This window comes from Sus scrofa, chromosome 9, assembly GCF_000003025.6.
Source record: "Sus scrofa isolate TJ Tabasco breed Duroc chromosome 9, Sscrofa11.1, whole genome shotgun sequence".
NCBI lineage: Eukaryota > Metazoa > Chordata > Mammalia > Artiodactyla > Suidae > Sus > Sus scrofa.
Window position 1 is genome coordinate 107,681,842 of NC_010451.4, and position 22,107 is coordinate 107,703,948.

Genomic DNA, 22,107 nt, shown 5'->3' on the forward strand with positions numbered 1-22,107 from the left:
ACACAAAGCACTGAAGGTACTTGAAAAACACAAAGGGGCAAAAGTCTTTCTACACAAGCGGCAGTATGGAACAGATAAAGGGAGTTCTCAGAGGGTTTTGTTTTTTTTTTTTCCCCTTGGCCACACCCATGGCATGTGTAAGTTCCCATGGCCAGGATCAAACTGGAGCCACAGCAGTGACCAGGCAGGATCCTTAACCACACGGCTGCCAGGGAATTCCTCTTGCAGGATTGTTAACAAAGGCACAGGTCGAGAAGGAAAGAAGCTGAGTTCCTGGGCAGTTCCCCGCAGGGATGCAAAGGCAAGCCCATGGCAGGCTCCCACGCCTATGGCTGGAGGAACCTGTCCTCGGGCCCCCGGCTCCTAGGATGCCCTCGGCTGCCAAGCAAACATCCTTCGGCAGGCTTAGCTGTTTTTCATTTCAGTTTCATTTTAAAGATTTTCTTTGTGATGACTAGTTTTTCTTAGAATTTGTAAGGAAAGCATCAATACGGGACAGAAGGAAGACTGAGAGCGTTGGCATTTCTTGCCTACGTATAGTGGCTTTGTCTCACCCTGGGTGCAGTTACACATTGCTCCAGCTCTCCATGTGACAGAAGATCTCCTGACTCCCTATTTCTACCAGATGCCATCAAGGTTCCTAAGATAATCAATACATAACCTTGTAGGTGGTCAATCGAATTTGCCGCAATACACAGAAGGGGAGAGAGGGAAAAAGGCAGAGAGGGAGGGGGGACTGTCACTAAGACAAAATTGCAATTTACACCACCTGCTATGCACCCACCTTCCTACCTTTATTATTCCTCTGTGTTTCTAAGCTTTATAAAGTAAAAATGTATTAAAACTGTGCTCCAGATTCTTTAAGATAGGAACTCTTCCATGAAAAACAATAATAAAGGGAGCAAGAGGAAGAAATAGGCTTAGTTTGGCTTTGGGGGGGGGCTTTCTGCCTGATTTTCATTAAACTCACTCACTACTCAATGTCTTTTGGCTCCAGAGTTACTTTTTAAAAGCTTCTGGGAAATGAATATACCTTCTAGGCTGGTCTCAAGGTTAATCTTCACCAGGAAAAGTTACTGGGACAAAGGGACATTTTAACTAACCTACCCATGAAAAAAAATTCTCTAGGTCCCTTTAACTTTTTTAGAAAGTCTCTCCCAGAATGATTCCCAATTGCTCAACAATGAGGTGGAGTTTGTACTTCAAATCAGAACAAAGTAAAAAAAGAAATGTCCACAATATAAAAAGGATCCAGTTTAAATAAGTCCCTGAGTCAGTTCAGCAGCATGGGAAAGTAGGCTTGACTCTTTGGTTGAACCACAGAGAAACCACCAGAAGAGAGGAAGGCCAGAGACCGGAGCTGGGAATTTTCCCTCTTGCGGACTCATTTGCAAAGTGGACAGTGTTAAAGACAATGCAGGGTGTTTTTTCTCCTGCAGGATGAAAACCCTTGAGGCAAAACCCTCAAACCTTACCAGCTCAGCAGCAGTTGAAAGGTCCAGACTCTGTAGTTTGCCTGCCAGTTCATCCAGAAGGCGGGCCTGCTCCTCCTGTTTGTCCCTGAACTGGGACTCTTGCTCCAACATCAAGTCTTCCACTCTGTCTCGAATGAGGGCCGACTGCTCCACAGTGCTGTTGGAATCCGTGGTGGAAGCATTCACCCTCTCCTCTGCCTCCAGAGACATCTGGAAATACTTGGTAATGCTGTCCAAGGCGCCTAGGGCATGGAATGAAATTAACCACCGTTAATCCTCCTGGACCCAATCTCCCCATCAAGCAGCAGCTGTATTTCGCGTCTTCCAGCCCTAAATTGACCGTATGGTTTTGTTTTAAAATTCAAGGAATAAAATATTGAAGAAGAAGTATAACTCCTTTCATGATCAGTGAATATGCTGGGTCCCGTTAGCGCCTAACTCTGGCTCCGGAGGATGCCGAACATCTGGATTAGAAGATTCAGTCCATCATGTAGCTGTTGTTTCTACACGCAGGTAAGCATCCAGTTTTTTTTTTTTTTTTTTTTTGTCTTTTTGCCATTTCTTGGGCCGCTCCCGCGGCATATGGAGGTTCCCAGGCTAGGGGTGAATCGGAGCTGTAGCCACCGGCCTACGCCAGAGCCACAGCAATGTGGGATCTGAGCCAAGTCTGCAACCTACACCACAGCTCACGGCAACGCCAGATCATTAACCCACTGAGCAAGGGCAGGGACCGAACCCGCAATCTCATGGTTCCTAGTCGGTTCGTTAACCATTGAGCCACAAACGGGAACTCCCAGTTCTTTCTAAGTAATTGGTATTAGGCAGACTGTAGAGTACATAGCCAGATGATTTTTCCCTTTTCTCAGTCATTTGACTATTTAGATCTACTCAAATGACTAATATTATAAACATAAAGCATCCTGACATGTTTTAGCTTTAAGGATCTAAACCCCCAAACAAGCAGTCGTGCATAAAACAGGATGGGTAGGATGATCTGACATATTTGCACTTTTTTTTTTTGTGGCAGGGGAGAGGGGAAGGTTCCTATAATGTGGTCTGTGATATCAATACATGAAGGATTTGCAAACAGAATTTCCTGACCAAATCATACTCTTGAATATAAAAGGATTTGCAGAAGTATCAATTTAATTCTTAACTATTATAAGAGCCCCTTTCTAAGAGAAGGCAAGAAGTTAAACTACTAACTGAAAAATGATCAAGAAACAGAAGCCATTCTAATGCAACAACCACTGCTCACTCCATGTGACCCCTTTTGTGTCAGTCTCTCTGCGTCCTGTGTCCCACATTTGTACGGTAGAGACTTTAATCCTTATTTGCGCCAAAGACTCGATGAGAAAAAGCTTTAACGTTACTACAAGCACTTCATTTTTTTTTTTTTTTTTTTTTCTGAAAGTGCTCTATTAAAAGCATCTTCACTAGGGATTTACCATCGTGGCTCAGCAGAAACAAATCTGACTAGCATCCATGAGGACACAGGTTCGATCCCCAGCCTCATTTAGTGGGGTAAGGATCTGGCATTGCCATTAGCTGTGGTGTAGGTCGCAGATGGGGCTTGGATCCCGTCTTGCTGTGGCTGTGGTGTAGCCCAGCAGCTACAGCTCCGATTTGACCCATAGCTTGGGAATCTCCATATGCCTCATATGCAGCCCTAAAAAAAGACAAAAAACAAAACAAAACACCCTTCATTAAAAGGACAGATGGTAAAATCCATTGTCTAGGATTAAGCGTTTGCACAAAAAAAAATGCTCACCCCGAATATCTGAGTTTTTGATAAATTCCAGTTGTTCAGCAAGCTCTTTCACTGTGTTTTCTAGGCTTTCAGCTTCTGCCTGTAGAGAATCCAGTTCTCTTGCTGTGCTGTTGCTTTGCAAAGCTGCGTCAGATAATTTTCCTTCTACTTGAGCCATCTTTTCTGTAACATCTTTGGTCAGTTTCCTGTAAAGAGAAGGATAAATTTACTTAAGGAAAACAAAGGGAAAACATGAGATCTCGTTTTTATGTTTTCTGCTAATATTGTACCTATGGCTCTGTAATTTCAAACCAATTCAGTAATTTGCAGTAGTTCATCTTTAAGTACTGGTTGTGTACTTCTTATCATCAAGAGACTATACGGAAGCTAATAATTTTTCTTTCTTCCAAGGCGCTGAAGAAACACACAGCAGCACCACTCAGCTGCGTCATATCGGATGGGCTCTGGAGGGATTCTGAATATCGGGTGTAACCTCAGGTCTAGAGCATGGAGTCCCAGCTCTGTACATAAGCAGCCCACACGATCCCACAAACTCAGAATACATAACCGACTCCAGTCTAGAAGTATGCCTGCCAGCGACCTGCCAAACATGCTCTGATCTGAATCTTAGGGATCTCCTTCAAGATGGGACATGCTTAAAGGAAGCCCCCCAGTCACCAGGGAAGACAGTGGGAGCAGTAGCCCAAGGGAGCTTTTCACACATGCCTCCATTGAGCAGAGTCCCACCCAAGGAACCTTCCTCTTAATGCCAACAAAAGCAACCCTTTCATTTTCCTCATTTACCTGCTGAGTGGAATATGATAACCGTGTAGCTTTCACAATAATTCATTGGCAATCTAAACCCAACTGCATTATCTGTATCTTCACATCTCCAAAGCTGTACTGCAGGCATCTACTTGCCTATTACTCATACATAAGGTGTACATGTGTACTTGTGTCACAAAGAAATATTCGAGAAGACCTTAGCTCTGGGTATGACCTAATTGAATAGTGTTCTCAGGGATATAATTGTAGAAAAAACTGGGAAAATGTAGCAATGCTGAAAGGTTGGGGCCATTTGAAAAATGATATTGAAGGCTGAGATAATACCATGACCCAGCTCAAAGAAAAAGTACTTTAAAAAAAAAAATACTTAAAAGGATTTGTGGGTTAAATTACATGTTATAAACCTAAATGCCTTTTTTCCTGAGGCTAGTCTCTTTTTGCAGTGCTTTGCTTTTATTAATGTGTTGATTCACAGAGGGCTTTTGGTTTCTTCTCAGGCCTCATACAATGTTATTAATTTTTAAAAATCAAATCTAATGTGGTATATTTTTAAATCATGCCATCTTGGATCCTAAAACATACAGTGTCCTTGGATACTGTGTTGAGAAAAGATTAATGAAACTAGTTTTCCTGAGCTGATTTACAGTCTTGTCTGATCAGATGAATAGTGAAGGTAGAAACAGAGCTGTTTGAGGAATGTAATCGCTCTTCTGGCAAACTCTTGAAGGATACCAGTTTTTTTTTTTTTTTTTTTTTTGTTCTCCCTTAGGTGCATGACACCAAAGCCAAGAAATTATTTCCTAAATGGACTTGTTCTCAGACCATGGCCTTCCAAAGCTTGTTATCGCTACATGTAAGGAGACTGAGCTGCCATGGTCTTTTTAATGAGGTAAAATTCCTCATTAAATGCATTATCGCCCCACATCAGACATGTTCTAAAACCCTGGTCGACCACATGATCTTGGGCACAAGATCTGAGGCTTGAAGTCAAGAGACCAGCCAGTTACTTTAAATCTAGAAGGTCTAGGAAGGACCTCCTACAAGGTACTTGAGCTGTCGGCTCTCAGCTTCTTGCTTTTCATGCATAGTGTTTAAATAAAGAGTCCATCTGGCTTCTTAGAGATGCTGATTCAAGTCCAATCATACAAAAATGTTACCATGGTTCTGCCATGATGTACGATTGCCTCAATGTACAGGATTTAGCTATGAAGCCAACCCCTTGGTCACGCCAAATACTGAGTCTACAGTAAAAACCCCTAGCATTTGAGGGAACACACATGCTTCATACCTTTCCTGTTTTGTGCTTTAGTCTAGATCTTATTAGGCTGTTTAGGGGATGTCCTTTTTGGCAAAGGAGCTTGGAATGTGTGAGAGCAGGAGAAAGAAGGCTTGGAGAAGCTGTAACAATTGACCCTTGAGAAACCATTGTCACTCAGCTCAATTCTCCCTCTTTCCACTGGCAAAATACACACTGTCAAGTCAGAGCGATGATTATAGGGAAGGGCTAAAAAGAGGAGTTTTCGTTATAGAGAATTTGTTATAATTTGGTGAATGAAGCACTGCTCTAGTGGACCAACAGCTGAGCAGTGGAGACAACCTAGAAATAGGGATCCCATTTGTGGTAATGGAATTTCCTTGGTGGTAGCAAAACGTATGGTAACAATTTATGGGTTTTTTTGCAGTTGTACTGTCATTTTATAGATGAATCCTTTTGTTACTCTTTAAGGGAAAGGCAAATACCATCCTCCCCTTCTCCACGGGAGAGAAGAGAGGGGCTCAGGAATGAGCCATTCAAGTTCACGAGCCTAGCAAGTATGGAGTTGCGACTCTGTTATGGACCCTTGGTCTCCAAACTCAGCATCCTTGCTCCGCTCCTGCTCGAGAGCACTGTTTGCAGACAAGAGCGCCGACTATAACATGCACACATCTGCACCCCAGTCCCCACAACTGGGGTCCCCACGATGTGCCTGTGTTCGCTCGCCCATATGTCCAGAGGGGCGACTGCAGGACCGTGAATGGCCCAGCATCAGTTTTCACTCACCGCACTAACCCTGCCCCCTGATGGAGGCGCCGCAGTTCGGATTCATTAAGTTGATACAATACCATGAGCTGTTCCTCTGGCTCATCAACTACTTACTCCGCTTCCTCAAAGAGATTCCCGATGTTCTTCAGCGGCTCTGCGGCCGGGCTCTGGGCCAGGATGTCTCTGATCTCGTTGACTTTCTTCTCCACTGAGTCCACAGTCTCCCGGTAAGGCCCGATCACACCACTGATCTTCAAGGCCTTGGCCTTCTCCAGGAACTTCTGGGTCCTGTTGGTCAGCTCAGCGATGATCACATCCCAAAGGGCAAAGCACTGGTGGCAGGGCGTGCAGTCGGGGAAGACCCCCGAGTACCCTCGAGTGCACTTGTCGCAGCGGGGACCCTCCACACCCTCGACGCAGACACACTGGCCGGTGGACTGGTCACACTGCGGCGTCTCGATGCCCCTGGGGTCGCAGTCACAGGCTAGAAGGGAGACAGCAGTGCTGGCTGATCACCTAGATGACATACCTCAGCGATTTGGCACTTAAGAATCCTCAGCCACTGCTGCAATGGGAAGGTTTGCATGTGGTCCAGGACAGTTTACCAACAGCCCCCAGACACCGCAGCTGCTTCTTCCAGAACACACATTCTCTCAACCCTGGCTAACCACTTCTCAACAGTAACAGTGATAATAAATTTTAAGTGAGCACTTTCTGTGCCTGTCATTGTACACATGGTTTACATGCATCATCTCATTTAATCCTCACAATAACCAGACGGGATCTAGTGTCACAAGAATCAGGTTTGTTTCGTTGGGTCACATCTGTTGGGCCCAGGGAAGTACCCAGGCTAGGGGTGGAATCAGAGCTGCAGCTGCCTGCCTACACCACAGCCACAGCAATATCAGGTCCTTAACTCACCGAGCAAGGCCAGGGATTGAACCCGCATCCTCATGGACACTATGTCGGATTCTTCACCCAAAGAACCACAATGGGAACGCCAAGAATCAGCTTTATAGATGTGGAAACTGAGGTTTAGAGAAATTCCACAACTTCCCCAAATCTTCCAGGAAGGACCTGGCCGAGCCAGGATTCTAATTCAGCACTCTGCAGCTCCCAAGGCTGTGCTCGTAAAGCTCTGTCCTGCCTCTTACTTTGTTTGACCTGCCTGTGAATCCTATCAGGACAGAGAAATCAAGTAACTGCCTGATGACTGAGGCCTCTGGCCTAAGATAAAGCACTAATGAGCAGCTCCCAATATACCGCCACCCCCCATCCTCTACCTGGTCACAGAGCACAACAGTGAAGGCTTAGTGAAATGCAATAAACTGCATAAAAAGAAAACTAAATCAGAGAGAAGTCTCAGGAATTCTAAGTCTCTGGTTACAAGGCTTTCAATTAAGTGTGATGGGTGTCTGCCATTATAACAGCCCCCAGCACTAAGCATGGTTTCATAAAACTTTCTATCAGCAGTGGTGCAAAGGGCCTTGGGAGCCTTTCAGGCCCAAACCTCTCACCGGCTTAAGAGGCTTGGCATCTTCAAAGGAACCAAATAGTACAGGGTGAACTTGGTGGTGTTAGCCAGCAGACTGCAGCTGAGATAACTGATGCAATACCTGTGCCCTTGAACCCTGGCTCACAGCCCCAAAGCTCAGGTGACTAGCCCAACTTTGTATCAACACTTCACATTTCACAGTATTTGTACAGTGTGTGAATGACAAATGGGCTGTACACACATCTTATCTCTGACCTTAAATCCCTTCTGGGAAAAGGTGGGGATAAAAATAAAACCGAGTATCTTATTTTCCTAACTAGATTGAGGACTCCAAGGGCAGAGGTACATCTTAAACTGTTTTTTTCTATTCTCAGCTCTGAACACAGGGTTAACTTGCAAACAGTTCCACTGTCTTTACCAAATGAGGCTCTATCCTCAACTTTTGGTACAGGTACACACCCTACAAAAGAAAACAATCCTCCTAAAATGTAATGTCAACACCCAACAGAATCATACTGTCAGGTAGCTTTGCACCCCACAGTACAGTGCTGCACTAGTTATAATAGTCAAGACAAGGAAGCAATCTAAATGTCCATCAACAGATAAGTAGATAAAAGAAGATGTGGTTCATACGTAGAATGGAATACTACTCAGCCATAAAAAAGAATGAAATAATGTCACTTGCAGTAACATGGATGGACCAACAGACTACCATACTAAGTAAAGTCAGAGAAAGCCAAATATCATGTGGTATCACTTATATGTGGAATCTAAAAAAAGGATACAACTGAACTTATAAAACAGAAATAGACCCACAGACATAGAAAACAAACTTGTGGTTACCAATGGGGAAAGAGGGAGAATAAATTGGTAGTTAGGGATTAACGCATATACACTTCTATATATAAAATAAACAACAGGGTTCCCGTTGTGGCTCAGTGGAAATGAATCCGACTAGGAACCATGAGGTTGCGGGTTCGGTCCCTGCCCTTGCTCAGGGGGTTAAGGATCTGGCATTGCCGTGAGCTGTGGTGTAGGGTGCAGATGCGGCTCAGATCCCGTGTTGCTGTGGCTGTGGTGTAGGCCAGTGGCTACAGCTCCAATTAGACCCCTAACCTGGGAAACTCCATATGCCACAGGTGCAGCCCGAAAAAGACAAAAGGCAAAATAAAATAACTAAAATATGAAATAACAACAAGGACCTTCTGCGTAATACAGGGAACTATACTCAATATTTTGTAATACTTTGAAATAACCTATAAGGGAAAAGAACTTGAAAAAGAATTGCTGGAAACAAAGTGTGTATGTGTGTGTGTGTATATATATACACATAATATATATATATATACACATAATATATATATACACACACACAATATATATAAACTGAATCACTTTGCTGTACACCTGAAACAACACAATTTTACCAGATGATACGGAAATCCCTCCCTAAAGTTGACTCAGTGTAGACCTTCTGATATAAGCATTAGCTGAGTTCTTCCCATTCTCCTGATTGTAGAAACTGATGAAGGCAGTGGTTTTCCCAGGGCCTTTTCTATTTTTTGGGGTGTCATTAGGTATTTCACTAGAAAAAGATTCTGCAGTCCAATGAGTATGGGATATGATTGGGTTAAAAAAAATGTGAACCAGGGTTTTTCCAGTAGAACCCTGTGAGTCTTAAATACGCTGATCTTTGGACTTTTTAAGAGGAGGCCCCACAACAGAGGCCTGGGTAAAGAAGATAGACACACAGTGGAATACTACGCAGCCATGCGCAGGACCACAGATGGACTCAGAAATTATCTTACTCAGTCAAGTCAGTCAGATAGAGACATACATACCTGTGATCATCTTCCAAAACGCTCTAAGTTACCTGGGCCACCCAGGTCCTAGCCTCTCAAACTTAGGCATGCATCAGAATCACCTACAGGGCTCATGAACACCACCTTTCCCTCACCTACTCTCCCATCCCCCAGATCTGGAATTAGTGGGACCTGAGAATTTTCGTTTCTAGCAGTTTCCAGGGGATGCTGATGTTGAGGGTCACTACACCCCATTTGGAGGAACACTAACTTATGTTCTCAGCTGTTCACCTTCCTTTGCATGTTAAATGTGTGTGTTAGGTGAGAGCGTGTGTAGCCAGTGTGTGTGGCGTGGAGCAGTCCTGATTTTCAAGTTTACCGATGTAAGCTGATGCACAGGCCCCAGGAGCTTTGGTAGACGGCCTTCACGATGCCACGTGGGATGCATGAGACTGTCAGTCACTTCTGCCCTGCAGGCCCCAGCAGGTAGCCCTGTGAGGGACCTCAGTGGCCCAGCGGGTCTGTCCTACTCCACGGTCTCTCCCTCGGGCTTAGGACAGTGGAGGCAGGTGCTGCACATGCTTTTAGTTTGCTCAGATTTTTTATTTTCCCTAGATAATGCAAAGGTAGACTTTAGATCAGCCCTAAGGAGGTGTTTATTGGATTCATGCCTGAGGCAAGGCATGTGTGCATGTGTTGAATTTACTCTTAGTTTCTCTTAACAATTTTTCATTTATTTCACAGGTAAGGGCATGTCTTGCCATCATGGGCATCTTTTAGGGGGAAAACACGTGCCCCAAACTGTGGGATTTAAAAGGCAAGTGCCCTCCCATGAAGGCTTTCCTCGTTTGTCTTTCTCACACCTACTTTTTTTTTTTCCCCCACACAGCGAGAATACTTAACTCGGACGTAAGTCCCGCTAGACACATATGGTTAAGGAGGAGGTAACAGAAAGTCTAAAACTGTGCCCTCCAACAAGTCACTTAACTGAAAGACTGGCAACGGAAGACATATCGGGCAATTAATTACATAATCTGAGAAAAGTGGTCGTTTGTTCCCCCCATTTTCCACCTAATTTCGGATGGCACCTGTTCCTGCCCCAGCTGATCTATGGGCCCCTCAAGACCGGCACCCCCAAGGGTGGGCAGAGCTTCGGCGCTCTCCAGAGACCAGGATCCATTCAGGTGACAACAATCCTTCCCTCTCTTTCCCGAGTGGAGTCAACGTGCACAGATGGCTGGATCCAGTGACCCTGACCTTTCTCTGGAAGGAGACTAGGTGCCTACTCTAAAATACATCAGGTTTTCATTTCAAAGTGGAGCCGGAAAACGGCTAAACACCAGTGGACATGTGCTTCTTTCTGTCTATTGAGTTTCCAGGAGTGCTTTTCTAACAGGGTCACCTCGGAGGCAGGCACGAGGAGGCCTGCACTTACAATCTTGTGTAAAGACGCCCCCCGCCCCCGTCCCAAGAGTAGGTTCTTTTCTGCTTCAGCAGAAAGGTTAGTTCTCACTTGACCTTTTTTTTTTTTTTTTTTTTTTTTTTTTCCCTTGTCTTTTTGCCTTTTCTAGGGCTGCACCCAGGGCATATGGAGGTTCCCAGGCTAGGGGTCAAAACGGAGCTGTAGCCGCCAGCCTACGCCACAGCCACAGCAACGCGGGATCCGAGCCGCGTCTTTGACCTACACCACAGCTCCTGGCAACACCAGATCCTTAACCCATTGAGCAAGGCCAGGGATCGAACCCGCAACCTCATGGTTCCTAGTTGGATTCGTTAACCACTGAGCCACGACGGGAACTCCTGTTGCCTGATTTTTAAGAGGAACAAATCATGAGGAACTGCATTCTACAAATGAGACTGTCATCATTTTAATGAGCCATGAGAAGCCCACTTTCATCTGCAAAAATATTCTTGTTTATGTGGGCAGTGGGTTCGATTTTTACTGTTTTCTCATCCTTTAAAACAAGAGGTACAAACTAATAGGTATGAAAGAAACTACAAGGATATACTGAACAACCTGGAGAATACAGCCAACATTTTACAATAATTATAAATGGAGTCTAACCTTTAAACAATGTGAATCACCATATGGACACCTGGAACTTATATAATAATGTACACAACTACGCTTCAATACAAAAAAAATAAGACATGATCGCTAAGAGGTAGGTAGATGAAGAATATTGTACCCATTCTACAGATACGGAGACCTAGAGGAGAACACTGGTGAGTCAATGCCAGGATGGACAACACCTGCCTATGTCCTCTTTATCCACAGGTGTGCCTCTTCTGCTCTCTTGGTGTCCTTCCCTCCCTGGCTGTGGCCTTCTCTGCCTGTTGAGGCAAAGTCAGCCCATCCTCAGGGCTTTTCAACCACTCAGTGAACCCAAATCTCCTGGTCCCCAAGGACCATTTCCATGACACCAGCCAATGACTCCTGTTCCTACCAGCTTCCCGGTTCTGAGGCTGAAAGGTCAGCACCTCTTGTCTCCCGCCCTCCCACTGCTTGCGTGCAGATTCCGCACACAGCAGCCCCGCATGGCCTCCTGCTCCGCTCTCCTCTGCTGCATCCGCACCTCACTAGCCACCAGGGGGTGGTCATTCAGGCTTGTGTTGGTCCCATGCTGAAATCAGGTGACAGAGTGTATGGGCTCTTGCCATGGACCTCGCCTCAAAGCAACAAGGGAACCCAGCCTGTGCTTTCATGCCCAAGGCCAACTCTTACTTTACCTGGGCATTTTGGTTTTATTCTAAGGGAAACAAATGCTTTTTCATTTCTTAAATATGATTGTCTTTTTCTTTAAATTCACTACCTTCTCCAGTCCTACATATTTGGGGGGGGGGGACATGGGGAGAGCTCAGTAACATAACATCAGTTTTGAAAGGACAGTTGGATAATGAGAGTTCCAGGTGTGGCTCAGCAGGTTAAGAACCCAACATAGTGTCCATGAGGATGCAGGTTTGTTCCCCGGCCTCACTCAGTGGGTGAAGGATCCAGTTGCCCCCAAGCTGTGGCATAGGTTGCAGATGAGGCTTGGATCCTTTGTTGCTGTGGCTGTGGCGTAGACCACACATAGCTGTAGCTCTGATACAACCCCTGGCCCAGGAACTTCCATATGCCACAGGTGCAGTCTTAAGAAGAAAAAAAAAAAAAAATTGGAGAATGAATATGAATGATTTCAACCTGCAGAAAGGAGCTGGCTGTCTGGCCCAGGAGTTGGCAAACATCTTCTATCAAAGATAGTAAATATTCAGGCGTTGCAGGCCACATGGGCTCAGTCTCAACTACTCTGGGATCACAGCACGAAGGCAGCCCCAGATGATATGCAAACAGGTGGGTGGCTGGGCTCCACTAAAACTTTCTTTACCGCCATAGGGAGCAAGCTGGATTCAGCACATGGCCGAAGATAAGCCTTCCCACACTAAAAGAGTACCTGTGGTTCTCTACAGAATCCAATTAAATCTGACTTCCTGAGCCACGCTGGAAATAAAGAAAAAGGTGGGTGATTGTCAGTGCATCCCAGACTGAGAAAAGATGACAAGCATTAAAAAAAAAAAGAAAAATTCCGAGAAGAATATACTTAAGTTTTCTACCAAAAGCAATGTGAAATGAGAAATAAGCAGGAAAACAAGCAGGATGAAACAAAGAGGATGAAAAAAACGGCCACTGCCTAGAACCTCTCACCTACAGCCTGCTTTCAATCTGCCTTGGCTTTAAGAGACACTGGCCTTTCCCAAGAGCCAGAGGCCCTGCCTCTGTTATCTGTGCATCAACACAGGATTCCTCCGGTGACCCTCCGACTCCTCGGGGCACAGGGCAGAGCTCCAGGCCAAGGCTCCCTCGGGCACGAGGGGTGGGTGGGTGAGCGCCTCTCCAACCAACACAGTGGTGGGCCTGTTCAGACTTGGCACCGTCGGCCAAGGGCCCCAACCCGCCTGGACAATAGCAACATTCAACAATTCAGGAGTCGGAGGCTCTACGAGCTGGTCTTTCACATAACTGCGTTTTCCATAAGGAGGCTACTTAGCAATGACCTACGTCTTTCTATAAGCGCACTGCTAGTGAGGTGGTCCCCGGAAGCCTAAATGTGGGCCCTGCTCAACTGCAAGATGTGAAACTAAAGACTCTTGGGCAAGGAATGATGTAATTTGAGAAAAGTGGTCATGTTTTTTCTCCCCATAGTTCCACCTAATTTCAGATGACCCCTGTTCTTGTCCCTGCTGGTCCATGGACCATGTCCCTTAAGTTCTTGTCCTCCCGTTTCCCCTGGTCACTGCCTTCTAGTACCATGAGCCCTGAAATCCATCCACTCCTGCATTTTTATCCCTGCCCACATCAGATCACACGGTCCTGCTCCAAAGGCCACCCGGGGTACACAAGGCCTGCAGCTGGCCAAGCCTCCTGCCAACTCAAGCCAGTCCTCACCCTCTCTGGGCACTCTCTAAGTTTCAAGCTTCCTCCACAGGGTGTCCAAAGCACTTGGGTCCCCACAGTTTCTGATAGAACAGGCAGACCTTTCTTTTGGAGAAAACGCACCAAGACGTTGGCCAGAGATTTCTTTCCTCGCTTCTAAAACATGATCTAACTTTTGACCTGAGCCAGTTGATACTGTTCCTGGGAGCCACGATTCCTCTGGCAGACGTAGAGGCAAGAGTTTAAAGATAAAAGGGTGAGGGCAAAGTTCTAAGTATTAAATGAACAATCCTCTGATTGACTCTGACTCCGGGTAACAGGCTTTTCATGCTCGCAGAGCTTAGAGGCAGCAAAAGGTCAGGAAGCTTTGGCAGCCAAAGTGATTCTGCCAATGACACATGCTGACAGAATCAGGCTATCAGCAATGATAGAACAATTATCTGGAGAAAATCAAGCCCTCGGAGCAGCACAAGATTGAGGAATTGAACAGAGTAGTGGGTAGAGCCCCGGGGGGAAACTAGGTTTGGGTTTTTTTGCCTTTATTTTTTGACGGCTGCACAGGCGGCACATGGAGGTTCCTGGGCTAGGGGGTCTAATCGGAGCTGTAGCTGCCAGCCTACACCAGAGCTACAGCCACGCCAGATCTGAGCTGCGTGTGCGACCTACACCACAGCTCACGGCAACGCCGGATCCTCAACCCACTGAGCGAGGCCAGGGATCAAACCCACAACCTCATGGTTCCTAGTCAGATTCATTTCCACTGCACCATGACGGGAATTCTGAAACCAAGTTTTAAGCAGGATTTTACTTGGAAGAGAAAAACCATCTTGGAGCAAGTGATCCATTGCATGTCACAGACATTCTAGCACAAGTGAGGACATCAGAATCCATTCCGAACCAACATCTGGACTGAAGGATGAGGAAGAAAAGTACACTTATCGACACAGCCATTATCATCTCTGTTGGAACATTAATCTCTGAGATGTTGACAGAGACCCTTCCAGCTACACTGTGCATGAAAAAACAAATCATAGGCCATTGGTTCTGGTCATGACCACTGTCTTGAGTTTTCTGGCTATTAATGAAGAGACAGGCTGACTCTGAAGGAACACACAGTATTTAGGCTTCTGAATTTTGGTAGGAGATCATGCATGAGCCACTAACTTGAAGATCCATGCTATTATTTCTTGCTACAGTTGAATCCAAAAAGGAAAGATTTTTTTTTTTTTATTGTAGAGTCCAACAGGGACCTAAAATTTCAGATATGTCATGAAGAAAATATATCAAAGCGCAAATAAACTACAGAAGATATTTATCCATAGTTATGAACGTAAAACATAGGGAAGAAAACCCCAGGAGGGAAAAAAAAAAAGAAGCAGAAAACAGAATAGAAACAGTCTATTAAAATCATCTCCATAAATGCTTTACGATCGGAAAAATCACCTAGCAGGTCAAAAAAAGAATTGCAACAGCCTAAAAATTAAGCAATCCTTCTGATTCACATGATCATAAGAGGTTTTTGTTAGAAGACAAGAGTAGGTTTCCCCTCTGCGTCCTAGTTAATCGTAAGCCTAGGCGGGAATCTGGGGTTTAACAGACCTGAAGCCCCTGTCGCCTATTGCTTGTTGTGTACAAAGGCTCTGGGATGTTACCTCCAGTTCCCGCTGATGGAAACGTTACAGGCCAAGGGCTTGAATGGTCAGGAGCACTTGCTTGATTCACTGGGAGCAATCATCTCACCAGAACATTTAGCTTTCTATGTGCGGACAAGGAAGCTGGCCTCAAAATACTGTTCAAAGTGGGGAAAATCAATTTGCAGGACTCTATGGTGAATATGAGCCCATTTTGGTTCAAAGCATTTTTTTTTTTTTTTTTTTTTTTTTTTTTTTTTTTTGGTCTTTTTGCCTTTTCTAGGACTGCTCCTGCGGCATAGGGAGGTTCCCAGGCTAGGGGTCGAATCAGAGCTGTAGCCGCCAGCCTACGCCAGAGCCAGAGCAACTTGAGATCCAAGCCGCATCTGCAAACTAGACCACAGCTCACGGCAATGCCGCATCCTTAACCCATGAGCAAGGCCAGGGATTGAACCCGCAACCTCATGGTTCCTAGTCGGATTCGTTAACCACTGCGCCACCAAGGGAACTCCTGGTTAAAAGCATGTTTAAAAAGCCCTTCTGATTACTCAGCCATAAAAAAGAGTGAAATTATGCCATTGTAGCAATATAGATGGACCTAGGGATTATCATACTAAGTCAAAGACAAGGATAATATGATATCATTTATATGTGGAATCTAAAAAAAGGATAAAAACGAACTTATTTATAAAACAGAAATAAACTCACAGACATAGAAAACAAACTTATGGTTACCAACGGGGAAGGATGAAGGAAAGGAATAAATTAGGAATTTGGGATTCACACAAACACTACTATATATAAAATAGGTGACCAGCAAGGAGCTATATTGTACAGCACAGGGAATGCTGCTCAATATTTGGGAATAATTTCGAAGGGAAAAGAATCTGAAAAAGATACATAACCTGGTCACTTTGATGTACACCTAAAATACTGTTAATCAATTATACTTCAATTAAAAACGTAATTTAAAAATAAAGCCATTCTGTGTGTATCTGGGGTGTGTATGCATGCTTGCCCATGCTGACCTTGGGGACTGAAGCTGGAAGCCTGCAGGTCCATTTTTACCACCTACAGGGCTAGATGGGTTGGGTTTTTGTTTTTAAACAATGAGCATGAATTTTTTAAATAATGAAGCAGAGTTTTTACAGACAAATTCACCTGTACTGTACTGGAGAGCTGACAAAAAGCCCTGCAGACACCACCCCCTCCGCTCGACCCAAGACCCGGCACCCTGACACCGGCGCCTCACCTCGGCACTCCACGCTGGGGTCTCCCCAGAAGAGCTCCTGGCACTCGCTGCAGGTGCGGCCTCCGAAGCCAGGCATGCACTGGCACTGCCCTGTGAACTGCGGCCAGAACACAGACCTGGTCAGATGAGCTGCCGGGCAGCAGCAGGGCTGCATGGCCCTTTTCAGGGGCCAGTGAAGGGGAGTGGGACTGAACCATCTGCCTGAGAAGGCCTCATAGCCCGACGAGGAAAAGGGACTCTCACTTCCGTCCCTGGCGCCAAGGGCCCCAGGCTGGCATCTCCTAACTTCTCTCCCACAACTGGGGCTGGGAAGGCCCGGAGCACGTCACCCTTGATCCACCTGTGTCCTCGATCGTGTCCTCACACATCGCTCACAAGCCTAGACCAACCTGCAACTCGCCTGCCGTTTTGTGTGTCAGCGAACAAGAGCGCTGTCTATAACGCTGGTTACGCTCAGGTGGTGCTTTTCAGGCTGTGCGGCCGAGGGGGAAAAGCCTGATTCAGCAAGCAGGTATTGAAGAGAAGTGGCCTCCTTTGTCCCAGCGAAAGCAAGTCTGCACCTGCAGCTGGGGCAACTAGGCTGCAGCGCTGCAGGCGTTCCCGGTGGGTCCTCTGGGTATGGTTACATGGTCCTAGCTGAGGGGGTCAAGTGAGGGAGGACATCCAGTCTGGGCTGGGTCTGCCAAGCTGTGTGCCCTGGTGCAGAGCGGTGACCACACAGAGGCCTGCCCTTCTCTAACTGGGGCCAAGCCACCAAAGAGCTGTCACCTGGATTCCAAGTCCTAGTTCCTTAAGTCCCCCACCCCCCATACCCCGGCCACATTGCCTCACTCACCTCATTACAAGAAGGCCCAAAGGAATGAGCAGCATCGCAGTTGCATGGCTCACACCCTGTCCCGCTGGCCAGCTGCCAGGTGTTGGGCGCACAGCGGTCACAGTTCTGGCCGATCACGTTAGGGAGACACAAGCACTGCCCGGTGGTTTTGTCACATTGGCAGTCAGAGCCGTTACAATGCTCCTGCACGGTGCCCAGGTAATTGCAGACACACTCTGAGAAAGAACAACATGGCCAGATTTATTTACAGAGTCACATTTGGAAAATATACAGACAATGCAGAAGTTAGCTACACCAAACCACTACCATCTTCCCGCTCCGGATTCTGATCTGGAAATGCAAATGCGTTGGGAAAGGAATGGAGGCAATTTCTGAAAAAAATCTAATACTGTAGCTCTTCCTCTTCTTACCACGTTCTACACAGTTCTGGCATTTCCCAGGCAGACGTGCACACCGACATGTTCTGCCCGGCAGTGTTTTCAAAATTGCTGATTTAATAAGTTGTTAGTGAATCACTGTAAAACGGGAGGATTGAACCGGTGCTAAAACTGGGGGGGTGGAGCTACCTAATGATTTCAGACTCCTGGCCGGGAACACGGCCGTAAGGGCAGTAATGGATGTGTGAGATGCAGCAGGTAGAAGCCTTTAAGCAAAGGAAGGCTTTAAGGAATCCAGTCCTGCTGGTCTTCAACATTCCACACATGTTTGCATCAACATAGACAGGGGCCTGGGGTGGGGGTAGAGGGGTGGGGTGGGCGGCAGGGTATGCTGGCTGATCTCTCGATAAGAGAGCAATGACGAGTTTTGAAAGAGAAGCTTCAGAGATGTCATCTCTTTCTTTTCCTTAAGCTGCAAGGCGCTACCTATCGATGACATAAGCAAAGCACCAAGGTGGGTATGCAGAGTAGGATACGAAGTCCCAGCCCATCAGCAAGTTCAAGGGCCAGCACGTAAAATCAATAGGCTCTACCGGGTGGCATTTGTCACGATGACAGCCGCATAGCTTTTGGTTCCCCCTCAGGTTCTGGGCCACAGTCAGTGCTTCAGTCCTCCCAGGAAATGAAGATTTAAAGGAAAAAAGAAACCAGCCTCATCTTTCTTTGGAAGCCAGTGAAATTTGATCTCTTGAACATGCATTTTCCCTGATGAAATAAACCCCTGAAGAATAAAATCCCCCAATGAGGAGGAGGAGGAGAAAGAGGAAGAGGAGAAGAAAGAGGAGGAAGAGAATGGAAGTCATTCCAACAAATGAGGAGCCAGCAAAGGGGCTGCATGTCTTACTTCGACAGTCCTGCTGGAGAGCGTCGCCATAGTAACCAAGTCGGCAGAGCTGGCAGTGCACCCCCTCGGTGTGGTATAGGCACTTGAGGCACCTCCCAGTCTCCTTGTCACAGGCTTCCGGGTCCGTCGTGTCAATGTTGTGGTGACACTGGCAAGGCTGACACGTCCCCCCCACCTCTGAGGGATTGCCGAAGAAGCCTGCAGCACAGTCCTCGCATCTGGAGCCTGTTGGCCAATGAAACCAGCAGGGGACCTTTAGCTTGCCCACTGAAAGGTCCGGTCCCCAACGCTCCTGCCACCCAGAGAGACAGCCCAGGTGCGGCCGAGGCCCCCAGCGCACTAGTCACAGAGCCAAGGATGACCACAGCTTCGGGGGGTAGGGGGGACTGGTTTTTGTCGTAAGGGAAGCACCATCTTTGTAGTGATACTGCTGCAGCCTGGGTCCGATGCCAGGGTGGGGCATGGACAGTCCTGAGAGTTTTGGCACATGTGACTTGAGCTCTTCATGACACAGGGATGGCGATAACCAGGAGCGAAATAACAATCTCACAGGGTAAAGATTAGCTTCATGTTAAATCGTAATCCGAGGGTTATATTAACTGAAAGATCTCTGCTCCTCCATGAGCAACCTGAAAAATGTAGCCCCCCATGATGACCCATCCTCCTCCCCTCTGCCTCGCCGTTTTGAGGGCAGCGTCCATGGCATTTGGAAGTTCCTAGGCCAGGGAAGGAACCCACACCACAGCAGTGACCCAAGCCACTGAAGTGGCAATGCTGCATCCTTAACCTGCTGTGCCACAAGACAACTCCCAATTTCCCTTCTTAAGAAATCCTGGGAGTTCCCATCATGGTGCAGTGGTTAACGAAGCCGATTGGGAACCATGAGGTTGCGGGTTCGGTCCCTGGCCTTGTTCAGTGGGTTAACAATCCGGCGTTGCCGTGAGCTGTGGTGTAGGTAGCAGACGCGGCTCGGATCCCGAGTTGCTGTGGCTCTGGCATAGGCTGGTGGCTACAGCTCCGATTCAACCCCTAGCCTGGGAACCTCCATATGCCACAGGAGCAGCCCAAAGAAATAGCAAAAAGACAAAAAAAAAAAAGGAAATCCTGAAAATATTAATTCGAAAAGATACACGCACCACAGTGTTCACAGAAGCCCTATCTATGAAAGGCTAAGAGGTGGAAACAACCTAAGTGCCCATCAACAGATGAATGGATAAAGAGGATATGGTATAGACACACATATATACCGTATATATACACACACATACCACATATATATACCACACACACGCACACACAATGAACTATTACTTAGCCATAAAAAGAATGAAATTGACCATTGAACCACTATGTATGGACCTGGAAAGTATTATGCTTAGTGAAATAAATCAGACCAAGAAAAACACTGTGTTATCACTTGTATGTGAAAGCTAAAAAATAAAGCAAATGAATATAACAAAGCAGAAACAGGCTCACAGATACAAGAGAACTCGTGGTTACCAGTGCGGGGGTGCGGTGGGGAGGGAGGGAGGGGCACTACACGGGTGAAGGAATAGGAGGTACAAAATACTGGGTGTAAGACAGGCTCAAGGATGGATTGTACAACCCGGGGGATACAGCCGATATTTTGTGATCATTACAAATGAAAAGTAACCTTTAAAACTGTGTAAACAGGAACCATGTTTAAAACATCAAAAGAAGAACAAACACGATATTTGATCTTATAAAAAAAAAAAAAACAGAAGGGAATCCTGAAACTACATGCAAATTGAGTCATGGCTAAGAATAATGAAGATTTCAAACAGTGGCATCAAGGATGAAATCAAACAGAGTTTGTATTCCCAATGAGCTACAATCCATGAATGTTGACGGTAATGCGAGTATAATAAACAGTGAAGAATAAATCCAGCTTTGACCAGCGCTGTTGTCTGGGGACTCCCAGAGGATAGTCTTTTCTTTCTTCTACCCACACTTTGGCCACCTCCCTACTTTGAGACTCTTCCACTAGCTGCTGGCTAAGGGAAGGGAGAAATCAAATGTAAATGAATCTTTCTACTGGCTAAGAACAGAAAAACGTTAACAGAGACACAGTAAATGAACTTACTATCCGGCTCCGTGTTATAACATGATTATCACAACGACACAAGAACTGACTCTACCCACATGGCAAACAGGAAAAGAGCATCTTCTATATTTCAGATTTGCTTCATTTTTAATTAAGGATCCTAAAAATGCAACCAAATTGGCTCACTCCTCATCTCTTCTCTCCCTGTACCAACTAACCTCATAAAGACACCTCTTGTCCTCTGCCAAGTCCGCACATTACTTACCAATATATCCAGGATTACAGACGCAGGCAAGCTGCAAAGTAACAGGGTCTTGGTAACAGCTACTGGCAAACTGGCGTCCACTCTCGGGACCATCTGGGCAAGGACAAGGGCGGCAGTGATCTCCTGACCCAATGATGGCATCTCCATAGTAACCGGCCAAGCACCTACATCAGTCATAGAAGAGATAAGATCATGGACCATAGAAGAGAGAAGATCATGGACCATAGCAGTAAGAAATCTATCACAAGGAAAGAAAAAAAAAAACTCTAAGAAACCCCGCTCTCTGTTTGGGAACACCATTCCCCAACCCTCATGTTTCTACATGGAGGACTTTCCAGGAGAGCAGTGGCTCCAGCGCTGGCTCCAAACAGAATTCCCTCGAGGGCTTGTTAGAACCCAGATTACTGGGCCCCTCCCCCCACTGCTGATTGAGGAGGTGATGCTGATGCTCCTAGTCCAGGAATCCCACTTGCAGGACCACAGACTTAGGGTAACACCCCTGGCCTCACCTGAACCCTCATTCCCTCCTCTGCAGAGGAAGACACACATCTCCCTACAGGTACCCTATCACCCTGTTAGCTGCCTGCCCTGGCATTCTGGCCAGTTCCTTCCTTGCTTTAAGGAGTATGGGGAGGGGCACAGGGGAAAGAGAGCTTACGGTGGTCTCTCTCTGCATATGCCTGGGAAGGGCAGTTTGTTAGCAAGCCCATGGTGGCATATTCTGCAATCCAGCCTCTACCAGTAATAAAGCTGTTAAGGATACTCTCCTGCATGACCCTTGTGTCTGTCTCTCCGGGATGAGAGGTATTATTTATTAGTTTCCAAACCCAACAGGTCCCATCTCCTCTCTTTCCAGATAAGGCATCCGTGGAGCTTAAATGATTTCCAAAGCTTACACAAATAATTGGTAATGAGCCAGGATCTGAATTCAGCCTCCTGACTTTTAGCCAGGAATTCTTTTACAATGTCATGCTGCTTCTCAACATGACTGGTAATTAGATTTCTTTCTTTCTTTTTCTTTCCTTTTTTTTTT

At 46.2% G+C, this 22,107-nt stretch overlaps 1 protein-coding gene and 1 long non-coding RNA gene across 2 annotated transcripts in view; one reads left to right on the top strand and one right to left on the bottom strand.

The window, feature by feature from the left end:
- LAMB1 (laminin subunit beta 1) overlaps window positions 1-22,107 on the bottom strand; it is a 77,123-nt gene that overhangs the window by 11,722 nt on the left and 43,294 nt on the right. Inside the window, 7 exon segments of the mRNA XM_003130269.5 lie at window positions 1,476-1,717; window positions 3,247-3,431; window positions 6,149-6,518; window positions 16,629-16,725; window positions 17,464-17,678; window positions 18,745-18,969; window positions 21,075-21,238. Coding sequence (XP_003130317.3) covers window positions 1,476-1,717; window positions 3,247-3,431; window positions 6,149-6,518; window positions 16,629-16,725; window positions 17,464-17,678; window positions 18,745-18,969; window positions 21,075-21,238 — 1,498 coding nt within the window.
- Window positions 1,258-6,765, top strand: LOC100623096. The gene is made up of 2 exons (XR_305640.3): window positions 1,258-1,988; window positions 5,738-6,765. It is a non-coding gene; the product is annotated as an uncharacterized LOC100623096 (long non-coding RNA).